General features: G+C 52.6%; 1 protein-coding gene across 3 annotated transcripts; it reads right to left on the reverse strand.

The window, feature by feature from the left end:
- Nucleotides 1-1782: 1782 nt before the first annotated feature.
- Nucleotides 1783-25153, reverse strand: Trim26 (tripartite motif containing 26). Of its 3 annotated transcripts, none has more exons than XM_029557659.1 (8): nt 24982-25153; nt 9468-9965; nt 8508-8603; nt 7021-7251; nt 4125-4147; nt 3591-3706; nt 3339-3371; nt 1783-2975 (listed from the first exon to the last, which is right to left on the reverse strand). In XM_029557659.1, exons 2-8 carry the CDS (start codon nt 9903-9905, stop codon nt 2293-2295), a joined length of 1620 nt encoding a protein of 539 aa, XP_029413519.1. In that variant the 5' UTR covers nt 9906-9965; nt 24982-25153; the 3' UTR covers nt 1783-2292. The 3 variants fall into 3 exon arrangements, with proteins under 3 accessions (XP_029413519.1, XP_008854246.1, XP_029413517.1); XM_008856024.3 differs by lacking the exon at nt 24982-25153 and adding an exon at nt 23899-24041; XM_029557657.1 differs by lacking the exon at nt 24982-25153 and adding an exon at nt 23556-23689.
- Nucleotides 25154-25384: the final 231 nt, after the last annotated feature.

A 25384-nucleotide genomic window follows, 5' to 3' on the forward strand; every position in this document is an offset into this window, starting at 1 on the left:
CTGAAGGCATCCACAAATGCATGGCACCCACAACCACCCACACCAACCCAAATAAGAATCAATAGTAATAAATCTTAAAATCAATTCAGGAAAAGGTTAAACAGCTGCTGGCGTTTGGCAGTGGGATTGCATCACTCTGGACTGGTTGCCCTGGTGTATTTTCTAAGGAACACAGTGCTGGCTAAGACGCCCTACTCAAGACCAAGCACTGCACAGCTGAAACCTCAGCTAGAGGCCACTGCAGAAGAGAACAAGGTGAAGCACGGGGTGGCGGTGTGTTCACCAGAGACCCTTCTCTGGAAACTTCCAGAAAGGACAGCATGTGAAAAACAGAACACAGAGCTCTAGACACAAAAGGAAAGCACTGGTGCTGCTCTCAATGGACTCTGAGGCCAAAATAAGGCCGGGGGACATGAGCTATAATAACAATGTGCACACTGAGGCCATTCATCCAACAGATCTTTATTGAGCACCTATTCTGTGCCCAGCACTGCTAGGTGCCATGATTATCAAGAGGTGGTGTTGCCCTCCAGGAGCTTACAAATAACCTAGAGGCAGAAATAAGATACGAGCGAGTCAGGCAGCATGTGATATTTATACAGTGTACCCTGGGACATGTGGTGGCTGGCCAGAGAGGTCCCAAGTGTCTGGGAGCAGTCTCTCTCAGCAAGGGGGGAGGAGCTAACACTTGCACAGACTGTGGACCGGTGGAGCATTTTCACTTTGGCTAAGCGGGAGCTGGTGTTCAACTGTGGGAAGCAAAGTGCCTGGACCAAGGGACTGGACTTGGGGTGAACCCTTTCCTCATAGACCTGGGGTGGGGGGTTCTTTGGACTCTTCTACCTGCCCTTCCCCTCCCCATTCCATCTCCTAGAAGTGAACCTGGACACTCAGTGGCACCAGAGGCAAACACTCTCCTGGAGACAAGGGTTGGAGACCCTGTGGCAGGCGAGGTGTTGCACCCCTGGGTGTCTGCCCCAGAGTTTCCCGTGACAACTTTAAAAACTCCCTTCACAAAGATCACTCTGCTGGGGTAATTTATTGATCACAGCTGTTATCCCAGATACATCCTAAGACAGGCTGGCGGGTGGGGGGAGTCCCACCTCCTCAGCCCTGGGTTTGGAGCCTGTGCCGGATACCTTTAGTTGTCAACTTGATACACCTGGGCAGAGGGCGCCTCAACTGGGGAACTGCCTCCATTGGGCTGGCCTGTGGCCATGTCTGTGGGATAATTTCTTGCTTGTTGAATGATGTAGGAGGGCCCAGTCCACCGTGGATGGTGCCATAATTTCTTGATTGTTGAATGATGTAGGAGGGCCCAGTCCACCGTGGATGGTGCCACCCCTGGGCAGGTAGACCTATGTTATATAAGAAAGCAGGCTGAGCAGAGATCAGGGGAGCAAGTCAGTAAGCAGCGTTCCTCCATGGCCTGTGCTCCAGCTCCTGCCTCCAGGTTCCTGCCCTGAGCTCCTACCTTGGGCTCCCTGATGAACTGTGACCCAGGAGATGTAAGACAAATAAACCCTTTCCTCCCCAAGTTGGTTCCAGCCCCAGCTGGAACACACTATATAGATCAGGCTGGCCTCGATCTCACAGAGATCCACCTGCCTCTGCCTCCCGAGTGCTGGGATCAAAGGTGTGCACCACCACGTCCAGCTTTGGTCAGAGTGTTTTTGTCACAGCAACTGAAAGTAACTAAGATAGAGCCTCACAGATGGTGTCTCCATCATATAACCCCTCCAACAGTCCAGGCTGCCAACTCACACAGCCTGGGAAACCTCAGTGGGTCTTGACTGTTTATTCTCACATTTTGAGGTGTTTAACTCTGAGTGGGGTAGGAAAGGTATGTTAAAAGCCAGGGAAGGTGGGCAGCAGAGTGGCTCTGGGCAAAGGGAACCCCAGGACTGAGGAGAGCGAGGTGGTCCACTGGCATCAACGATCTTTGTCCATGCTGGCAGACATTGGGTGCCGACTGATCAGAAGACACTGCTGCTGCCCCTGCTCGACAGACTGCACAGGGCTAGGCCAAGAAAGGCTCAGGAAGGGGGAGCCCTCTGGATTTCAGGGGCAGGAGGTCCCACAAGAAATGAACAGGACAGGAAGGAGTATGGATAGAAGAGAGCACTGGGAACCCCAGGCTGTGCAGTGAGGAGAAGGGAGGCCGTGGATGTGAGTGAGGTTCCCCATGCCCTCTCCTCCAGGTGCTCTGGCCAGGCACCCTCCCAAGGCACGCAGTCCTGGAATCCCAGAGAAGGGAAGCTTCTGTCAAGCCAGGCCGGCACATGCCGGGGCTCAGGGTCTCAGCAGAAGGCGTGTTCCTGGCCACTTGAGCCACAGGAAGGGGACCAGGCGCCGGGTAAAGGTGGCGGTGAAGGTGTAGAGGAGTTCCTGCGACTCTGCGTTGGTGAATGTCACAGTGCCCCCTTCATAATCCAGGGCGATGCCCACTCTCCGGGGCCGCAGCGCAGGGAAGAGCTGGGCCTCGGGGCTGGTGTTGGCCCAGATGCCCAAGGAGGAGAGCCGCAGTGCCCACACACCGTCCTCAGGCCGCAGGGAGAGGTCCCCCTTCCTCTTCACAGAGTCTCTGGCCACTCCCACCATGCAACTTTCCAGAATGTCCTCCACCTCTTCCTCCTCCTCTTCCTCTTCCTCCCCTAGGGATTCCTCATCTTCATCCGTTTCCCAGTCTTCATATCCGTCCTCATAGCTGGTCTCCTCTTCCTCTTCCTCCTCTTCCCCGTCTTCCTCCTCCTCCCCACCCTCCTCCTCCTCAGACCAGCCCTCCCTCTCCACCTCCACTTCCCAGTACACCTTGCCCCAGGTGAAGCCCTTGCTGCCCAGCACCCCCGGCTCACAGTCAAACTGCTGGGGGTGCAGGGAGTCACTCTGGTACTGGCAGGTGTAGGTCACGCACTTCCAGTCCTCCGACAGCTGCAGGTACCCACTGGCTGACTGTGGGTCCAGGGTGACATTTACTGTGGGGACAGAGGAAAAAGTAAGTGTCACTAGTGGGCTGGAAAGTCTCCTCGGTGTCTGTATGAACTGTGCACACCCTAGCACTGAGGCTGAGGGGGTACGGCAGGGGTCTGGCAGGACAGCCTCGGGCCTTGGGCTGCCACTGTCCTTCTGAAGAAGGACCATGTGGTCAGACAGAAGAAAATGGGGCTAGAGTCAGGACCTCTGAGGATCAAAAGGACATGGATACTGCAGGACACACAGCAGATTGGTCAGGAGTAAGGGGTGGGGCTGCCGGGGGACAGAGGGGCCCAGGAAGGGTCCCCACAGCAGGAGCTTTCTTTATTTGAGGTAGAATGGGAGCCACTTTTTGGTTCACTCACCTGTCTTATATTCCAAGTCTCTCAGCAGCTTTCCTAGGGAGAAGAAGGGGTGGGAATGACCTTCAGGCCCAGCAGACACGAGCCTGTTTCTTACTTGGTATTAACTCTGGACAGGGCTCCATCGCGATCCCAAGAAGACGACACAGAAACCTGGAGCCCTTGGAAGAACAGGCTGGAGAAGGCAGTGGGGCGCAGCAGGCAACCACCAAGTGCATCCAGCGGACCCCGACCTGGTGCTCTCCCACCTCTTACCTTGGAACTGCCTCAGGCCTCGCTGCAGAGAGAGGAGTTTATCTGAGAATTCTCCCGTCTTTCTTTTAATCATGTGAGGGATGGCCTTTCCAATCCAGAACTTCTTCCGAGGGTACCTGAGAAGACAACAGACAACTGAAACTTGGCTCTTCCTGCTTTTCTGTCAGTCTTCATAAAAATTGCAAGGAGTCAGGAAAGGTTTGACGATCCCCAATCAGGAGACAGAAAATCAGTGGCCAAAGATGCTGCCTGAGCCAGGACATAAGACAGGACACCAGCAGAGCCCAAGCCAGGCTTCGACCCTCCTGTCCATGCCACAGATGAGGACAGTGAGCCCAGGGGACTCCAGCGGGCATGCTGGCGGACAGTGGTCTCCAGCCCCAAGCATTGCTTCAGCTCCCCAAAGGCCAAGGGAAGAAGCAGGGGCTGTGGTGCCTTTAGCACCTATCACTGCTCATCATTCACATGTACCGCAGTCAAGGGGGGCGGGGCGGGGGGAGTGTGGATGAGGACCATGGAGCAAAGGAAGCTTACCTGCTGCTGAAGTCCCTGGTGTCCTGCAGAGAATAAAGCACAGGCACAAAAAGAATGAGTGAGTAGACATTCACACAGTCAGAACCCCCTCAGAGGCAGGCTGCAAAACACGAAGCTCCCTCCCCAGGGAGGCGACAGTACAGTGGGGCATTGGGTAAAAGAAAACAAGAAAATAATTCAAGGACAGAAGCAACCTGAGGTAGCAAACGTCAGGGCCAGCATCGCCAAGGAGACACTTAAAGTTTGAAGAATGAAGAAGTACCAGCTGGGTACAGACTATAAGAACTGGGCTTGGAGAGGAGACAGGGAGGGAGGACCACATCATGCCAGGCTGGACGGGATGGTGGTGGATCTTATTGTGTGCACCACGGAAAGCCACTGGAGGGTTTCAAGTGGGGGAATGGCATGTGTGATCTGCTGTACACAAGGGAAATCTGGCAAGCATCCCTGGGCACCCATTCTCCTTAAAAGAAAAAAAGTCTTGGTGGCCGGGGAGGGGCTGGTTGCATACATGCCAGGAGGTCAGAGGGCAACTTGTAAGAGTCTGTTCTCTCCCTCCTCTACTGTGTGGGTTCTCGGGATCCTGGTCATCAGGGTTGGCACCCAGAGCCTTTACCTGCTGAGCCATCTCTCCTGCTCTCTCCTTTCTAATACTGAACCCCTGGAATTCTGGCTGGGCACATGGTCACCCAGGAAACTACATTTCCCAGAGTCTTTAATAATTAGGTCTGGTCATATGACTAAGTTCCAATGGGGCAGGAACCAACTACTGACCAAGATTTCTGGGTCTTGTCCTTTAAGAGAAAATTGCTTTCTCAGCCCCCCCTCCATCAGCTGAATTTTGGACACTGCAATGATGAGTCCAACTTTAATCACATAGCTGAGAGCAACATGCTGCTGACCTATCAGCTGGAAGTAAGCCAGCTCCCTGGATGACCTCATAGATGTCTCCAGACCCTGACCCTTGAACTACTACCAAGACAGAAATGATTTCCACTCTATTTGAGCCAGCGTACGGCAATGAGCGGAAACCCTGCATCGAGTGCCCAGTGACCTGCTCGGTGTGAATGGCAGCTGCAGGCAGAGGGACCAAGGAGGCCAGCCTGCAGGCCGCTGTGGGCCAGGGAGAGATGGAGCTGGTGGCAGGGGACACAGGAAAAGCTGCCAGGCCCAGGACTGCTGGAGAGACTCAAGCAGACACACTGGTCAGGGTAAGCGAGGACAGGACACCTTGCGCAAGGGTCAGCGGTGCTGTCTGCATGAGGGAAAGAGGTGAAGGGACATTGGGTGGAGGGTTCCTGTGTGACGCTCTGGTGAGGCTGACACCACCACAGTCCTCTGGACTCACTGATCCTTGTCTTCCTCGTTCTACAATCTTTGCTAAGTGCTTCTTAGATGCCAGGCACTGAGCTAGAAGCTTGGGAGGCAGTGATAAAAAAGAAAGAATCCCTACCTGTGTAGAGCTGGCATCCTAGCCCAGGAAGCAGACAAAAACATAACAAATACACCACGTTAGTAAATGATCAGTGCCATCCAAGTCAGTGAGTGTGGGGGACGGCGGAGGGCAGGCTGGCTTCCCAGAGAAACGAATGCAATTGCCAGACTGCTGGTAAGGACTGTTGGGGGGCGAGATTCAGGAAGAACTAAGGGGCTTTGCTCCAGGGGAGGCAGGACAAGGAGGTGGAGCCACCCCCTGCCCCCACCATGAAGCAACAGCCTGAGGCGGTTTATAGCAAATCTTTAACCAGCTCTCAAAACAAGCACAGGGACGGAGGACAGAGTGACAGAACAGCCGCTGGCTGGGAACCGTGGCACAGAGCAGGAGCAGGGGCTGTAGCGGGGCAGGGGGCTGTAGTGGGGCAGGAGGCTGTAGCTGGGAAGGGGCCAAGGAGGTGGGGATGGGGATACATGGGAGCTGCCAGAAGTAGACAGAATCCAGGGAGGAGCCAACCTAAAGTTTAAAGGCTGTGAGCAGCCAAGACAAGGGCAGAAAGATGGGGCCCAACCAAGGTGCACACAGAGTCTCCAGAGGGGGGCACCTGCCTAGGGCCCTGGAGGACCTTTCGCAGTGCCACCCCTTTAGAACAGGGCAGTGAGACAGGCACAGACAGCCACAGTGGGCAAGGCAGGGGGTAGGCCTGTCCCTTGTAGGCCTCTGCATCTCTACTAGATTTCTGGCCCCTACCCTGGATCCAGCCAAATCACCTCTGGGAAAATACTGATTATTAAGGAGTTAGTTGTCCAGTTTCCTTGTAGACAAATCAAACTCCAGCACAGACAAGACCTATTAGCACCAGCATCTGTGCAGTGGTTTCAAGCAGACACCCCCTTTCTCTTGCTGCTTCCGCACGACAGGCCCTTCAGGAGGAGAGCCTCTGCCTTGTGGCAGCAGAGACAAGGGGCAGGAAGCTGAGACCCAACATTCTCTAGACAGACACTGGTGATAAGTGCCAGCACCCCAGCCACTCCACAACTCACATCTGCATATTCACACATGAAGGAGGAGGAAAGGAGAAGAGATGGGACAAGGGAGAGGCAACACCTCAAGGCGGGTCAATTTTTGGTGTTTTTTTTTTTTTTTTTTTTTTTGAGACAGGGTCTCCCTGCAGCCCCAGCTGTCCTGGAACTCACTATGTAGACCAGGCTGGCCTCGAACACACAAAGATCCACCTGCCTCTGCCTCCCAAGTGCTAGGACTAAAGGCATGTGCCACCACACCCGGCCATCGTGTCAATTTTTATGCAGCCTTTGGAGCAACTGAGGAGGGTGAGACTATTATCCTCAGGTTTTAGACAATAAAACTGAGACCAGAGGACCCACCTCTCACAAGGCCAGATGAAGGAGTGGCGGACCTGGCCCTACCCTCTCTCCTGCCCCAGCCCCATCAGGCTCTCACCTGCATGAGCTCTGCAGCTGGCTGCCGAGCCTTGCCTTCCAGCTCAGAGATGACCAGAGCCAGCCGGCCTAGCTCGCTGATGCCCCGGGTCTTGAACTTCTCCCTGCCCTCGGTGAGCAGCTGCTCCAGGGCGGCCAGCTGGTCCAAAAGGTGCTGCTCCCGCTTCTTCAGGAACTGGTGGCCCTGCTTAAACTCCGCCACGATGTACTGCCTCTGTTCCTGCAACTTTGTCTGCAGGGGCAAGAGGAGGAGATGGATGACAGCTCCGTCTGGTGCAGGACTCAGGGCTGGCTCAACCCCCTGGTGCCTTCCATTGGCAAATTCTCTGGGTCTTGAGGCAGGAAAACCACTGGTGCTCCTGCTCCACCCAACTGTCATCTGTCCAGTCCCTCCACTACCACAATTGACCCTGCCTGACTGCTCGGTCACTGCCTATTCCAGGTGGCCAGTATGTACTAGGGCCATGAAAGGAGCCCCACGTGTCCCATTAATGACACTTCACCCTTCTGGACAAAATCTCCGTGCTGCCTCTTCCGGGAAGCTCTGCTTGATGGATGCCATCCAAGCTTGACCAACCCCTTCAGCACCCATTACTCTGTACATACTATATGTACCCTACCTCTGCCATGCAGAGCTGTACCTGCTTCCTCAGTGAGGCTGGAATGCAGGTACTCAGGGACATGCCCTGTCTGCAGGCTGGCATCTGCACAAGTCCTCAGGCCCAGGTGGCCGATGCTGGGTGAGGGCATCCAAGCACACACTAGGATCTAGAGGTACGTCTTAGATCTGAGCTCTGTCCAGCCCCTCCCTCTCTCTCTCTCTCTCTCTCTCTCTCTCTCTCTCTCTCTCTCTCTGTCTCCATCATCTCCATCTCTATCTCGGCCTGGTCACATGCAGCTGGGCCTGGCCCCTACATCTGCACTGTCCACTTCCCCATCACACACACACTCCCCCAGACCTGAAACCACCTCATCAGCTTTCCTGACTGAGACACCTGATTGCGTGCACAATGTGCTCCTTGCTCCCTCCTGGTCACTACAGGCCTGGGCCACACTAGACTTCAATCAGAGCTGGCCAGGCCTTCCATGTCCCATTCCTCTTGGTCTCTACCCTACAGCTAGTGTCTCCTTCCCAAAGCCCCCAGCTGCCCTCCACACCATCTTTGTCCACTCTTGGAAAGGAAGAATGACGCCGGGTTCCTCAGTACCCCAGCAGAAGAGTCACAGTTTCCAGACATGGCCTTGCAGCTGAGTGAGAGACCCACAGGTAAGGGACCCTGGCTGACAACCCACTGACCTGTCAGATGAAAACATCAGGCCCAAAGCCTGAGGCACACAGCTGGACCACATGGACAGAGCCTGCACCTGCCAGGCACCTGCCAGCAGCAGCCCAACACCCTACTACAAACTACTCCTAGAAACCCCTCCCACCTGCTGGCCCTCCCCACTGATGTGCAGCACCTCTGAGCTCCAGCCACCTCCACATACCAGTGCAGCGAGGATGTCCGCTTCTCCCTTGGCCTGAAAGCCCTGAATTTTGTCTCTGTCTCTCCTTAGGGTGCTTAGGTGGTTCAGGATTTTTTCCTGTGTTGAGACAAGCAGTAGAGAGATGGGTACCCTGAGCTGTGGCAGGAGGGACACCAGACAGAACCAAGCTGGGGAGGGCTGCAGGTGGGGAGGCCTCAGGCTGGGGAGGGCTGTGTCCTGGGGAGGACTGCAGGCTGGGGAGGACTTGGCTGGGGAGGCCTCAGGCTGGGGAGGGCTGTGTCCTGGGGAGGACTCAGCTGGGGGAGGGCTGTGTCCTGGGGAGGCCTCAGGCTGGGGAGGGCTGTGTCCTGGGGAGGCCTCAGGCTGGGGAGGGCTGTGTCCTGGGGAGGCCTCAGGCTGGGGAGGGCTGTGTCCTGGGGAGGCCTCAGGCTGGGGAGGGCTGTGTCCTGGGGAGGCCTCAGGCTGGGGAGGGCTGTGTCCTGGGGAGGCCTCAGGCTGGGGAGGGCTGTGTCCTGGGGAGGCCTCAGGCTGGGGAGGGCTGTGTCCTGGGGAGGCCTCAGGCTGGGGAGGGCTGTGTCCTGGGGAGGCCTCAGGCTGGGGAGGGCTGTGTCCTGGGGAGGCCTCAGGCTGGGGAGGGCTGTGTCCTGGGGAGGCCTCAGGCTGGGGAGGGCTGTGTCCTGGGGAGGCCTCAGGCTGGGGAGGGCTGTGTCCTGGGGAGGCCTCAGGCTGGGGAGGGCTGTGTCCTGGGGAGGCCTCAGGCTGGGGAGGGCTGTGTCCTGGGGAGGCCTCAGGCTGGGGAGGGCTGTGTCCTGGGGAGGCCTCAGGCTGGGGAGGGCTGTGTCCTGGGGAGGCCTCAGGGGGGAAGGCTGTGTCCTGGGGAGGACTGCAGGCTGGGGAGGACTCAGCTGGGGGGGACTCTGGGCTGGGGAGGGCTGCGGCCCCTTTACCAGGAGGACTGACCCTGTGCGGCAGGGCGGCCTTCTCCACCAGGACAGCCGTGTGGGGCCGGTGCTCCCGGGACTCGCGGCACATGACGCACAGCAGCTTGCCATCGTCCTCGCAGTAGTAGTGCAGCTTCTCCTGGTGCCGCTCACACAGCCTCACGTCCTGTGGGTCTCGGGCCTGCTGCCCCGGCTGCCGGCCCTTGTCCACCTTCAGCCGCTCAATGTTCTCCACCAGGCTGGCCAGCTGCCACACAGGCCGGATGTTCTCCTTCTTAAAGGGCTTCTTGCACAGTGGACAGACAGGGCGGCTCCCAGAGGATGGGCGGATGTCACTGGTGCAGCTACGGCAGAAGACGTGGCCGCAGTCGATGGTCACCGGGTCCCGCAGGTAATCCAGGCAGATGGAGCAGGTCACCTCCTCCTCCAGGCTCCTCAGGGGCCCCGACGTGGCCATCGTGCCCTCAGCTCGGGGGTCCCGGTGCCCTGGTGGGGCTTCTCCTCCTGGAGACCAGACCTGGAGTCGGAGCAGACTCAGCAAATGGGCAGGGGTGGCACCCGGGCCCAGGGCTGCCCGAGCCACCCCAAGCCAGCCCTGGGCAGCCACCACTAACTCCCTCAAGATGCACTTAAGGCCAGGCCTCTGGCGTTACAAATGAGAAGCCAGTCAGACTGGCCTGCAGGGTGCAGAACAGAGCCCCAGTCCTCCCAAGACAGTTTCTATCTCTGGAGAAGTTGCTCTAATGTACCAGCTGTAAGGGAGCCTGCATCAGTAAGTGCTGGAGGTCATGACAAGATAGGCTGTACCTCTACCCTGGTTCTGACCAATGGGAAGACTCCTTGTGTTTGTCCCCCGGGGTTCAGGTGTGAAGGGCTAAGAGCACTAAGGCTCTTTTCAAAAAACATGTATTCATTTTTATTTTACATGCACGTGTTTGCCTGCATGTATGCATGTGCCTGTAGAGCCAGAAGAGGGTGTCAGCTCCCCTGAAACTGGAGTTCCAGGTGGTTGAGAGCTGTCATGTGGGTGCTGGGAAACAGGTCCTCTGCTCTTAATGGCTGAGCCATCTCTCCAGCCCCAGCACTGAAGAAACCTCAAGAAAGCTGAGCCTGGGAGTGAAGATCTGTAATCACGGATACCTGGGAGGCTGGGGAGGGGGTTCAAGTCAGCCTGGGTTACCCAGAATGAATTCGAACTCAGCCTGAGCAACTCTGTGAGATCCTGTTTCAAAACTGCCTTAGTGCAGGGCATGTGTCTAGTATACTCAGGACCCCTGTATCACCAAAAATGAAAATAGGAAGCTTGCACGTTGATGTCACTCTTGGGTGCCCCCTCGCCCCTTCCCCCCTCCAGCTGTTCTATTTGGGTGCTGTTCATTCCCCATGGGAAACTGGATTCTATTTAAACTGGGCCATCAGCCAAGCTGGCCTGGCCACACTGGATGCTCTCTCAGCTGGGACTCCCTTATCACACTGGCCTAGGACTCTACTGCTACAGGAGCGGACTGCCCCAGCCAAGCTCAGGAGGTAAACCATCGTGGGAGGAATCCTCAGTGCCTATGGCTGTGGCTGCAGCTGCTCTGGGTTAGGCAGGAAGGTCCTCCCAGGGACACGGACGCTCAACCCAAAGAGGACGCTGTTCATGTCAACCTCTGCAGCCCTGGCCCACTTCCTGCCCCAGCACATCTGACCCAGCAGCTGCCTCCTGCCCTGACTCTGACAGCAGAGAAGTCACTGAGTACTAAGCCCCAGTGTATCCATCTACAGAATGGGGGGAGTGGGACTCATGAAAATTCTAAGCCGGGTACATGAAAGAATTATGTTGGGAGTACTAAGCACAGGCTTGGTCCACAGAAGCAAATCTAGAATGCAGACCCCAGCTCCTCAGTCCACTGGATGACATCATAGAGACTGAAAGTAACAGAAGACCACAGGTGGGCAGAGCCGCCTCCTGCCCCAAGTGCTCAGTCACGGTAAACGAGGTCCTCTCGGGGTGGCACAGGGCACGTGGCTCTGCACAGGGACCTCAACACTATCACCAACAGGTACAAGGGGGGTCCGTCAACAGGGTTCAGTGGTCTACACAGCCCAAAGAGAAAACAAAGCAGGAGTTCAACGTTATCCCTTAAAGGTCTGACATGGTAAGACATAAAAAGTGCTGTGCGTGTGACAGCCCCATACAAGCGTGAGACCATGAACCAAGCACCCTTGGATTTAGACGTTTGTGACTTCAAAAATAAAAGTACACACAAAGTTCAAATGATTAACTGGCAGATGAAGGTACTATCAAGTCCCTTGGATGCTGGCAGAATGTCAGGACTTGTCTGATCTAATTCCTTGGTTTGCTTCTGAGGAATGAGGCTGGCTGGCATTCTCAATTGAGCACGCTGCGGAGGGTTTGAAAAGAGGACACTGGTGTCTGTGGGCTTGAAGCCCTTTCTACCACACTTGCTAAAAGGTCTAGGTTTTTGCTGTTGTTGCTTTGGGGATTCTTGGGGGAAGAGGGGGGCTTTGGGGATAGGAATTTACTTTGCAAGCTCCCTTACAATCCCTTTTCCACATAAAATGTGACACCTTCACCACTAGAAGCCCTCATTAATCCAAGTTCATGGTGGGTCTTTACAGAAGATCAATAGCATTCACCAGGGCCTAGGCTCTGGGGGAACAGGAAGAGTTATCAGCATTTTGTAACTGCCACTGGAGAACACGAGGATCATCAACAATAGGTGAAAGGTTTGGAGCAGTCCCCGAGGTGTCAAGGTTGATTGTTCCCAAATGTTCCTTGATGAGGAAGAGATACAGTGGTCCCTTTAGCAAAGTGACCAAAGCAAGCGGCATCATTAAACAGAAGCAAACTCGCACAGGCTTCCTGATGTGAGCCGTACAGCTACCCATGAAATTTCCTTGCCAAAAATGTTGAACTTGAATGAATCTAATCAAGCCTTTAGATATAGCTTTCAGGTTATATAAAACACAGGAAATTTTAAAGAGCACTGTAGTAACTTACCACAGAGAAGGTACTGACAGAGGAGTTAAACCACGGAGGAAACAACCAGACAAATCCAGAATGTGGGGCATCCTACAGAGCAAATGGTCTGGTCTTTGAAAAAGACCAAGCTAGGGCTGGTGAGATGACTCAGCAGGTAAAGACACTTGCCACCAAGCCTGACAACCTGGGTTCAATCCCCAGGACCCACATGGTAGGGGGAGAGAGCCAACGCCTCAAAACTGTCCTCTGACCCCCCCACACACAAATAATTATTATTATTGCAATAAAAAAATTTAAAGACCAGTGTGATAACAACAAAATGCAAAAATAAACCTTAACTGGATCCTGGTTGTTCAAAGACAGCTATAGGGGCTGGAGAGATGGCTCAGTGGTTAGACCTGGGTTTGGTTCTCAGCACCCACGTGGTGGCTTAAAACCACCTGTAACTCTAGTTCCAGGGGATCCAACACCCTCTTCTGGCCTCTGTGGGCACCAGGTATGCACATGGTACACTTACATACATGTAGACAAAACACCCATTCACATAAAACAAAAATAAATCCTTTCAAAAAATAAAATGATACCTATAACAAGTTTAAGGACTATTAAGAGAAATGCTAGATTATTTGGGAAATAATCTAATGTCATTTATTGAGAGTATGTTTGGAAATCCCCATTTTTCAGCAACGGATGTTGCTATGTTTAGAGCTTCATGGCCATGATTTAAAGTGAAATGGTTTGACAAAGCAAAATAAAAAGCTTACAGGGAAAAGAGTTATGCTTTTCTTAAACAGGGTCTCCCTGTGGCCCCAGCTGGCCTGGAACTCCCTATGAGACCAGGCTGGCCTTGATCTCACAGAGATCCGCCTGCCTCTGCCTCCCAAGTGCTGAGACTAAAGGTGTGCAACACCAAACCCAGCTTATCTTTATGATTTATTTATTTTATATGTATGTGCCTGAGCATAAGTATGTGCACCATGTGTGTGCAGGTGTGCTTGGAGGCCAAAAGGCATTGGATCCCCTGGAACCAGAGTTACAGGTAGTTCTGAGCTGCCATGTGGGTGCTGGGAACAGAACCTGGGTCCCGTGCAAGAGCAACAAGTGCTCTTAACCGCTGAACCACCAGTTCTCTAGTCCCTTCTGTCACAATCTTTTTCTTTACTTTTTTTTTTTTTTTTTTTTTTGAGACAGGATCTCCCTGTAGCCCCAGCTGGTCTGGAACTTGTTATATAGACCAAGCTGGCCTTGATCTCACAGAGCTCCACCTGGCTCCTAAGTACTGGGATTAAAGGCATGCACCGCCATGCCCAGCTGTAACATTCTTAAAAGGGTTTGTAACCCTCAAAAATGTTGAAACTATAGTGTTCAGGGCACTTGAAATCTTGTAGAATCTCAACACACACGCTGAACTACGAAATTTGGACAACTGAAGCCAATGTTAATTGCTGTTTTGAGTCTGCCATAACCAGATAATCAAAACAGTCTCAGTTCTATGTTCGATCCCACTACTGGACTACACAGACTCATCTTGAACACGCTAGGTATATACATCACACACAGAGGGGGCACCTGTGGGACTGCTGAGTACACAGAGATAAGTTCGGAGGTGGAAACACACTGCTTCAAAAATCCAGGTTCCAGTTTGGCTTCTGGAACCAATAACCCGTTGACCAACCACTTCCTGACAATGGAATCTGCCATTATGCAACTTGGGAGGATTCAGGTTCAGGATACTCTTCTGAGCTTCAGCCCTGTTAATCAACTTGCCAATAGGCACATGGCTAGGAAGCGGTCCTGGTGCCAAAGCCTCAGCCCACCCATCCCTCTTTCCTTACTCCAGCACTGCAAAATGGGGCCTGAGACCAGCTCCTCTGGTGGATGCTCAGATGGGCTCATTTTCAGCAGGTTTGGTAAGTTGAGCAGTGCCAACCACCACACCAGGGTGTGTGCTCTGCAGATACGACCAAAAGCACCCTAGCCTATCACAAGCTAACATGACGTGGTCCTGGGAGACAGCAGGTTTTCCTTGATAGTGGTAGAAGACAGTTCTAGACTACAGAATCAGAGGCAACAGGGAGGAGGGTGGGCAAAGCCGAAGAGCACGCCCCTTTCCCACACCTGCTTCTGTCAGGCCCAAAGCAAGTCACTCGCTCCAAAAACACCTGAGATTTTTGTTGTTGGTTTTATGAGGCAGAATCTCACTACTACGTAGCCCAGGCTGGCCTTGAACAAGATATCCTCTTGCCTCAGCCTCTTGAGTACTAGGATTGCTAGTACTAGGAGTACTAGAATCCTACCTCTATGCCAGGATTCTAAAAAAACCGTTTCACATCTATCACACTTTCCCATGGTTTTATCACTCCTGCCTTGACTATCTTCACAGGTTCCTACAATAAGGGCAAAAGCTTTATCCCTCCCTTCCATTCCTGGCTCTTGGGCAGACAGAAACCATGGGGAGGAAGAGCCAGGAAAGGCCTCAGTCCTGGGTAGTTTTATTGTCAACTTGATACAACTTGGAGTCACCTGGGAAGAGGGAACTTGACAGGAGACAAGCAGGCATCCTGTGGGGCACTGTCCTGACAGCTATTTGATGTGGGAGGCCCAGCCCACAGTGGGCGGTACCATCCCTAGGCAGGTGGGCGTGGGCAGTGTAAGAAAGGGTAGAGCCAGCAAGCAGCATTCCTCCAAGCGCCTGCCTTGAGTTCCAGCCCTGACTTCCCTCAGTGATGGACTGTGACCCTTTCTGCCCAAGTTGCTTTCATTTCTGTTGTGCGGTAGAAAAGCAAACTACAACAGTGCACACCACTCCCCGCACTCACACGAGTGTTCTGAACCCAGAGGAAGCCACTGGGGTCACACACCCCTGCCCCAGGAGTGGCAGGTCTCCAGTCCCTTCAGTAAGCCAGAAGCCAGCTGCAATTCTGCAGAACCAGAAAGATGCTCCGAACGAGGCCCGCTGTGTCCCGGCGCCCAGACAGAACGGAAGACACTCCCTACCCTTTGCTAAGCCCTCTATCCACAGTTCACCTCTCTTACAAAGCAGAGGAGCTCATAAACACCTAACCTGCAACCGGCCTGGAGGAGGTGCCGCTGACACAGCAGGGTGGATACCGGCTCGGCTCTGGCTGTGGGAATCACCGTGAGCTGCAAACACTGAGGAAGTGTTACCGGAAGGTCTACACTTGCCAGGCAGACACGGGCACTCCGCCCCCACCCCTGCCCCAGTTCCACGGGGAAAGGTTCTGCGCTCTGGCACCAGCGTCTGAACAGCCAATTTCCGCTCTAGTTGCTAAACGCCCCCTCACACCTGTGGCTCCTTCCCCCTACACCTCCGGCATCTGGCACCTTGCTTCCTGCCGCTCCAACATAACACTAGGTGTGCCCCAGGAATGGACTCTAGAGCCCAGAGAGGCAAGTGGAAGGGCGTGGATTTGCGTCTTGGCCCTCGGGCTGGAAGTCAGGGGCGCTGTCAATCACCCCAGGGTCTCCCCAGGCTTTCCCTAGGCCTCCCAACAGGAGTCCCCCTTCCTGTCATTCCAGAACACTTAGCTTAAAGCTCCGTGCCCTGCTCCTCCATGTACGTCCTCCATGGACCGCTCGTGGGGCCCAGGTTAAGGCCTATTTCTCAATGTAAAATAAATAAATTCTCCCAAAAGCAAACTCCACATAGATATCTCTAACGAAGAGCAGAGGCTGGAATTCGGGGCAGAAAGCATGTGAGCTGTCTGTGTGAACTAGAGAATTGGCTACACGCCTGCTGGCTGCCCAGGACAGGGCTCCCCAGTGTCGCCCTGGTTATGGCTACGGGCTGGGCACCTGGCTGTCCCGGAGTCCTGGTGACTGCACAAACACTGCGGTCCCGGGTCGGGCCCAACTTTCTCCCACAGACCAAGCAACAATGGCGCTCCGACCCTCGCAGGCCTCTCTGGAGCCAACAGACCAGGCTCTGCGGTGGAAACTCCCACGCAGCTCGGAGCAGGCGCCAGCTGGGAAGCCAATGAGACGAGGCTTTAGAGCAAACGCCCTTGTCCTGTAGCTGACCTGCTGGGCAGGCCTGTCTTAGGAGAAAACTGGGAGTGCTCTGTGCCTGGAAAATCGTCTCATGTCTATCCCCTGCCTATGATGGTCCCAAGAGCCACCTGGAGCTCTGTACCAGAGACTGGAAGGAACCATCCACCTGAGGCGGCTGCGAGACACACCCAGATCAATAAATGAATCAATCTCCAGCAAGAGCCCAGACTTTGGTTCAGCAAAAACAACTCCCCCAGGGGATTCTAACATCGGTCAGAACTGGAAATTGACAGGTGAGCCCTTATTTACAGATGGGGAGTGAGGACGTGGAAGGAGCCTTGGCTTGTTTGTAAATGGAGAGCAGCAGCCGCCAGCGGGCTCTTCTCCCGCCACTACTGCCCCGGTGGTGCCTCGAAAGGGAAAATTCCAGGGAGCGTGTGGAGGAAGCGGCAGGACTGGAGGACAGCCCCGACGGAAAGGGCGGTGAGCTGAGGAAGGAGGCGACAGGTAAGGTGGTAGCACAGGGCCAACTGTCAGGGGCTGAGAAGGATAGAAAATAAGACGCGGGTTGTGCCAGAGCTCGCCACGTTAGGAATTCTGGTGCTTGCTGGGTATGATGGCACACACCTGTAATCCCAGCACTTGGGAGGCTTACACAGGAGGGCTGCACAAACTCAAGGTCAGCCTGAGCTACACAAGGCCCTTCCACAAAACGACAACAACAACAACAAAAAACCTGCCTGCCCTCCCAATCTCCTCCCCTGGCCTGGTACAAGCTGTTCTCTCAGGTCTAGCTCAGCCAGATAAAGAAGTCTGAATTTAACCCTAACCGCCTTAGGAAGCCACTTAAGGTTTAAGCAGAAGGGGTCACAATTCATTCAACAGCTAGAAGGAACAAAATGGCAGTCCTTGCCCTCCAAGGCTGACGTCTAGTGACTGCAATCAGACAAGAGCCGGGCTGTAAACCGTCCCGGCTTCTCCACTTCAGCCTCTCTAAGCTGGTACTGCTTTTTTATGGCCTTCTTCCCTTTTGGCCTTCATTCACACTGGTGCCCCAGGGGTAAAGTCAAAACTTCTTCCCTTCCTTTCCTCTGGGAACCCCAGATAACCCAGGCCCAGTCAAAGTCCCCAGGCTCACTTCCCCACCCACCCAACCGCAAGGAAACCAGAAGTGAACCAACGCAAAGGAAACCAGAAGTGAACCAACGCAAGCCGGTTCTCTCCAGGCTGTAAGCTCTTCCCTGATTTCGTCCAGTGAACACACTGCCTCACCACCTCCACACCACTTTCCCACTTAGCAAACTCCTTTCCTTCTGGAGTTCTCACTAAATACCTCCTCCTCTGGCCACTCTTCCCTGACCTGACCAGAACAGGCTGTTTGTCTCCATCAGGTCATGGTACACAAGGTTGGATCCAAGAAAGCTCAGAAAACAGTTGTAGAGAAATTAACTTATTTTATCTAATCCCTAAAAGATTTTAGGGTTACCTCTTCAGAGGGGAGAATGTTAGAATAGCAAAAAGCCCCATGAAAGAAAGAGAGAAAGAAAGAGAAAGAGAGAAAGAGAGAAAGAAAGGAAAGAAAGAAAGAAAGAAAGAAAGAAAGAAAGAAAGAAAGAAAGAAAGAAAGAAAGAAGAAAGAAAATTTATATATGCATGTATGAAATTCTCAATAAAGTTTTTTGAAAAGTTAAAGACTTTAATTATTTTGTAACTATTGTGTATATGTGTGTCTGCGTGTGGATATGTGCACATGAGTGCAGGTGCCCCCAGAGTCCAAAAGAAGTTGGATCTCCTAGAGCTGGAGTCATAGGGAGTTGTGAGCCACCTGACATGGGTGCTGGGAACAGAACTCGGATCCTCTGCAAGACCAGCATGTGCTCTGTCCTGTATAATAGGGATAATCACTCTTTCCCGTTTCTTTAGTTCTAGACCTACATCTGGATCCATAAACAATTTTTCTCCTGTTTTCAGTCTCAAAAGAATGGAATCATACTGCATGCTTTTCTGTTTTGTTTTCTTACCAACTCGGTGATGCGGGTCGTTCACCTGACTGTGCTAGCTTTGCTCATGGTCATCGTCTTAGGACTGCAATTCGTTACCACTGTCCACTTTGATGGCCATCTGGGTTATTTACAGTGTGTGATCATCACAAACACTGCTCCTGATGCTCCATCTGCACACATGGGCAAATGGACACATCCTCAATGTAACTGTAAGGGGCCAAGTTGTATAACCATGAATACTTCTACCAGCAGCTTCCCCGGGCTCCCTAACACCTGACACCACCAACTTTAAAGTTTTAGCCAAACTGGAGGATAAGAAATAGAATCTTGCCATGTAAATGCAATGAGAAAAGAAAAAAACAAACAGAAAGACAGGCCCAGCTAACGTCCAAAGTGGAGAAGATACTGACACAAATGGTAAGTGCAGTACATGTTGACCGTCTGGTGAGCAGAGGGGTCCACTAGCTTCCAGACTTTCCTCCCTGGGTAACCTTCCTTAGTTCCCTTCTGGGGATCCTGTGCTGAGGATGAAGCAAAAGGGTCAGTCTTAGGCCCATTAATAACCCACACACTTTGGTTCAGGGGAAAACAGAAGTCCGTTACAGCCAGTCACAGGGAGACCTAGTTAGGGGAGAGGAGAAATTCTTGGGGCTTCCTGGAAACTACGACATGAGGACTTTGGTTTGCAGCTCCTGGAGCAAGCCCCCTACGCAGACGGTTAATCTCTGAGAATGAAGCCAACCTAGGGACATGAAGTGGAAAGGAGCAAACTGTGTGGGCAGGCGCCTTGTCAAACCCTGTGCCTGGAGCTAGCCCACCCTTCAACCTGTCAGTCCCAGAAACCAATACACCCTCTTGCTGCCCAGCCAGCTCAGATTTGTTTTGAAAAACTAAGATGGGCGAAGGGTGTTGTGATACAGAGAGGAAGTTACTGGGCTGAAATATACAAACAGCTTATGCAAAACCATTGGCCAACTGACTGAAACAGGTCTTGCAAAAAGGGCAGACCCTAGTGGCATCTCTCTAGGTGAGGGCAGTCCTCTGGAGCCCTCAGTCAGTGCAAACCCCCTAGGGCACGGTGGAGGGGATCTCCAACCTGTTCTGGGCCATCGCAGCCCACACCGCAGCTCCTAGACCTGAGGGAAGAACACAAGCAGAACTTTCTACCATCCTCTGCTGCCATGCCAACTAAAGCCTGCAGCAAAAAGTCCTAGCTTTGATTTCCACCCAGCCTCAGCTGTTCTGCTGTGCGGCCTGGGGCTAGAGTCTTGACTTTCCTGGGCCTCCACATCACAAAGAAATACAGGTGGGGATTATAGGGTCACTCACAAAACCAACTGAAAGTGGTATTTAATGTGTATTTAATGTGCCATATAAAGCCATTAGCAGCAGCAACCAAGGCAGAATAAACATGGCTGAAATCTATGGATCAGAAATCCCTAGGGTTTTCTGGTGTTTATTTTTGACAATCTGGCTATAAGGCTGGAAAAGACCAGTTTATCAAACGTAGTGGGGATTCGTTGTTACTGCTGTTGTTTCACAACAGGGTCTCAGCAGTGGAGGAATGGCTCGGCAGTTAAGGGCACTTATTACTCTTGCGGAGGACCCAAGTTTAGTTCCCAGCACCCACATCAGGCAATTCATAACCATCTGTACGCCAGTTCCAAGGGATCTGATATCTCTGGCCTCCAAGGGCACCTGCACTCATGCACATAGATACTCACGTACACATAATTAAATAAAAATTCTTAAAAAAGAACAGGGCCAGGCTTGGTGGTGCATGCCTTTAGCCCAGCACTTGGGAGGCAGGGGCAGGCAGTTCTCTGTCAGTTTTAGGCCAGCCTGGTCTACATAGCAAGTTCCAGGACAGCCAGGACTACACAATGGGGCCCTGTCTCAAAGAGTGGGGGGAAGGGTTCCTGCCCTGCCTTACTCTGATGATAGACTGTAACTTGTAAGCCGAAATAAACCCTTTTCTCCCCTAGTTGCTTCTGGCCAGACTATTTAATCACAGCAATAGAAAAGCAAGTTGAAATATCCATCCAAGGGTCAGTGAAATGAAGAAAGTCTGACCATTCATATTGGGAAGTTATGGTATAAGCTAGCAAAAAGGGAGTTACAATTTTTCATCAAAACTGAGACACATGCCATTACACCTTAGCATCTCTGATGTGACTGATGGCACATTAGCAAAATATTTTCCCAAGTGGAACATAAAATAAGGACACACAGAGTAACTGAGGCACTGAGTAATTATGGTGAGTGCAACAGCATCATCTTTTTCCTTAAATATTTTATTTATTATTTTTATTTTATGTGTATGAGTGTATTGCCTGCATGTATGTGAGTGCACCTGTATCATGCAATGCTGCAGAGGTCAGAAGAAGGTTTCAGATTCCCCTGGAACTGGAGTTAAGAAAGGTTCATAGCCACTATGTGGGTGCTGGGAATCGAACCCACGTCCTCTGCAAGAGTAGTCAGTGCTCTTAACTGCTGAGCCAACTCTCCAGCCCCTGCAGCATCATCTTTCTAACATGGATCTTATCCTGTTATTCCTTCAAAACCTGTGGTGGGCCAGAGGATGGCTTAGTGGGTAAAGGCACTTGCCACCAATCCCAACAGCCTGAATTTGATCCCCGGGAAGGAGAGAAAGGATTCCTGCAAATTGTTCTCTGACCTCAACATGCACACTGTGGCACACATGCCCGTGCCCATGCCATATACCCACAAATAATTTAAAAGAGCACTGAGGTTACAAACTGCACAGTAGAGTAGTCTCTCTCTCTCTCTCTCTCTCTCTCTCTCTCTCTCTCTCTCTCTCTCTCTCTCTCTCTCATACTGGAAGGGGGTAGGTAGAATCAACATTCTAATATTCCATTTCCATCAATCCCGAAAGTTGTTTCATCCTAGATGCTTGTCTTACATTGTTTCTACAAACAACTTATTCCCAGTTATTTTTTATTCTGATCCTGAGAGTGTAAATCAGGTGCCACTTCAAAAAGCCTTAACTCAAAGGTCCTAAGGTCTGCAGCATCTTCTGTGATGTCACACCCAGTCTGAGTCCCCCTTGATGCTCTCTTACAGGAAGTGACATCATGACTCACCACCCTGGGCCTCAGTTTCCTTCTAACAAAAGGACATTGTTTTGCCAAGTTTACCATCCTGTTTGCAGTTTGAGAGGTCACATGAGTAAAAGTGTCTGAATGGCCAAAAAGCACTATTAAAACAGGAAGGCACAAACCCAATAGAGAGCGCCTAATGGCCCAAGTTGCATATCAATTTGAAAAACAAAATAAACTCATACTGGATTACAATCCAAAATCTTAACACATACCTGAAAGTCCAAACTGATAAAAATAAATGAATGAATAATCAGGGGACAAGTTTTCCATGCAGTACATGGAAATTGAAAATCCCTAATTTCCCATTCCTTCAGTGAACACAGTAACCACTGTCCAAAGAATTACAAAATGCAAAGGCAAAAAAAATGCAGTACACAACTTTACACTGGAGAAAACTAACACATACCCAGATGGGTGATCAAGGTCAACATCAAGTCATAAATCTCAATGACAGCATAAAACAATCTACTTCCTCTGTAACCAAAGCCCAGTCTTAGGAGGAAGATATCAAATTCTAAAACAGGGTTACCACACAAAATACACATCCAGGTGCTACAGTTTAGGTTTTAAAACTCCTCAAAGATCCACAGGAGAAAGGCTTGCTACTTGTACCGGCATTACTGGGAAGACTGTGGAACTTTAAACTTATGTGTATAAGTGCTATGCCTGCATCTGTGTAAGTGTACTGTGCTGTGCAGTGTCCAAGGAGACCAGAAGAGGGCATTGGATCCCCTGGAACTGGAGTTACAGACAGTTGTTAGCCACCATGTGAGTGCTGGGAATTGAACCCGGGTCCTCTGCAAGAGCAGTCAGTGCTCTTAATCACTGGTCCAAGAACAGAGGTTGGGACTAGTGGGCATCCTTAAGGTCACTAGGAGAGTATCCTAAAGGGGACTGAGGGACCTCGGTCTAGTCCTCCCTCTCTGCTTCCTGGCCGTGAGGTGAGCGGTTTTGTTTTGCCATGCACATCCAACTGTTTGCTGTCTTTCCATAGGCCCAGTTCAACAGGTGTCAACTAATCACGGCTGCAACCTCCAAACCTGTGAGCCAAAATAAACCTTTTCTCTTTGTAGGTTAATCATCTGAAGTATTTCTCACACTAGTATTTCTCAAAACTTTCAAAGTTCATGAGAACAAAGTCAAAAAAAGTGTCACAGTCAAGAGGGACAAAAATGAGATGAGACTAAATGCAGTGAGATAACCTGGACAGGATCATGCAGTACTGAGGTGGAACACAACCAGACCCTGGACTTCAGTCAATAATAATGTGTGAGCTATGAATGAAAGGGGAAACTTTGGGGGTACTTGGAAACTAAGCCATTTTCTCAAATTTACTGTAAATCTAAAACTGTTCTGTAAATCTAAAACTGTTCTGTATTAAAAATTGCAGCCAGGCATGCTTGAGGATGCCTGTAATCCAAGCACCCAAGAGGCAGGATAGCCTGTGGGAGGCTAGCCTGGGCTACACAGAAGCGCTTTGGACCAGCTTGGGGCACATAGTAATAAGTCTTTATTTTGTTTTGAGACAGCCGCCCAGTAACCCCACCGGCCTGGAACTTGCTGTGTAGACCAGGCTGGCCTCAATCTCACGAGGAGATCCTCTGCCTCCTGAGTGCTAGGATTAAAAGTGTGGGCCACCAGGCCTGGCCCGTAGTAAGAATCTTGATTCAGAATTTTCTTGTAATTTTAGGAACATCAATGAGAGCCTGCTTTTAGAAAAGGTGATTATTCTTCAACTTGGGTAAAAACTACTCTAGGAGTCATGATTTCAGCTAACCGTTAAACAAGAGGCTCAGGCATGCATGAACGGATGTTATTCGTCCCCCCTTGGGAAGCACACACAAATCGATGCGTTGTCAAAATCTGGAACGGACTGGGAATTTTTAGGTGTTTTCTCCCATTTACTTCACAAAGTTAAATTTACATACTTTTTCCCCTAAAGCTAATTAAGCAGAAAATCGCCAGGGGAAACACACACACACCTCCAGTCTAAGTGGCTAAACCGGTTTACTCCGACCAAAAAAATAAATAAAAATAAATCCAAGATAAGGAACGCAGACTTCGGTCCTGGAAGCGCTGGGCCACTGCCTGCACCGCTCCGAGCCGGCCCGCCGTCATCCGGGTCCTGCTCTCTGCAGGCTCTGCGGGACTAGAAGGGGCGGAAGGCGGCTGGCCCGGGGGAGGTGGGGGGAACGGCCGGGCGGGCGCTGGAGCCGAGCACCGAGTTCGTCCTCCGCCCGCCCTCCCGGGCCTGGCCGGCTCAGCGCTGGGCCCGCGGCCACCCTCGCCGCCCCTGCTCCGCGACGCCGCGCAGGCCGCACTCACCGCGCCCCGGCTCGGCCACTCCACTCCCGCCGCGCCACTCTGAGGTCGCGTCTGCACCCAGCGTCCCCGCCTTGCAGTCTCCCCGCTCCGTGCCCTCCGCCGAGGTTTCGCCTAGACGAGCCCTGCGATTGGCCGCTGCCCAACTCTACCCACCAATAGGAACTTCAGGATGTGTGACGTCACTAATCACCGGGCAAATCCCCAGGCAGCCTACCGGGAAAATGGAGCGGCCGGGCCCGAGAAAAGGAAAGTGAAATCGGAAGCGGCCGGCGTGTCACCAGGCTTCTGTGCTGCTGAGGTCACGCAGTGCCCTCGGGGGGGATTGGGGTGCAGGATCCCCCCTCAACCTCTTTCCAGACCCCACTTCCGACTCTCTGGTGCAGGGTAGGGTCGAAATGCCTGCAGGGGGTCGGCCTACGTGTGTCCTGAACAGCAAATAATCCAGGATCAATTTACAAAAATTACCATTTCCAAAGCTCCCACCTGGGGTGAGCCGCGATGCCTAAACAGCCTTAATCAAGGCCGGCAAGTCCCCTGGAAGAGGAAAATGTGCTTCCTGGAGCTCAGGGGCTAGAACGCTGCCCCGTGGGCTGCGTCCTGAGACCCCCACTGGGCCATTGGGACGCCTCCGTGGGTAAAGGCGTTTGCCTCCAGGACCTGAGTTCGATCCCCCGGAACCCCCATGGTGGAAGACGAGAACAGACTCCCGCAAGTTGTCCTCGGACCTGCACACGCGCGCTGTGACATGCACACACACACACACACACACACACACACACACACACACCTACACACAATAAATAAATAAATGTCAAACATTTATTTAAAACTATGTGCAGCCCTGTGGGACACGCCTGTGATCCCGGCAACTAGGGAAACTGAGGCAGGAGGACTTGCCGAGAGTTCGAGACCAGCTTGGGGTACAGAATGAGATCCTGTCTAAAATAGAAAAGAAAACTACAGAGTTTACAAAGTCGGGTTCCAACCAAGACCCCTTGGCAGTGAGGTGTCTAGGAGGTTCCGGGGCGCCCTGCAGCCCCAAGGCCAGCGACCTGACCACGCCAGACCGGCCGCTGGTCTAACCTGCGCTTGGCTTCCTGTTCTGCCTGCAATCGGCGACCATCTGCAGGGCGAGGCCGGCCTGGGCAGCCTTCGCTGTACTCCGGGCACCGCTGCGTGGAAGCCCACAGTGCCCCTGCAGTGGGTTGGGCTAGGAAGAGGCAGCAGAAGGCTCTCCGGGTTTCCCTGGTCCCGCTATTCTCACGGTAGGATCTAATCTGCAGGCGCTAACCCCTCACCCTCCGCCCCTCCCCGCTGGGGGCGGGGACATTAGGAGAGCATGCTCCGGGTTTCCATTGAGCTAGTGGAGGCCGCTGGGCGCTGCTCTGACCGCGTGCGCCCTGTTAGGATCTCGGTATTTCCAGGACCACTCGCTACCTGCTCTTTTAGTTGCAGTGAGAAACGTGTTCGAAATGCTACTGCGCGG

The sequence above is a fragment of the Nannospalax galili genome, unplaced genomic scaffold, assembly GCF_000622305.1.
Source record: "Nannospalax galili isolate Female #2095 unplaced genomic scaffold, S.galili_v1.0 scaffold3052, whole genome shotgun sequence".
NCBI classification, from domain to species: Eukaryota; Metazoa; Chordata; class Mammalia; order Rodentia; family Spalacidae; genus Nannospalax; species Nannospalax galili.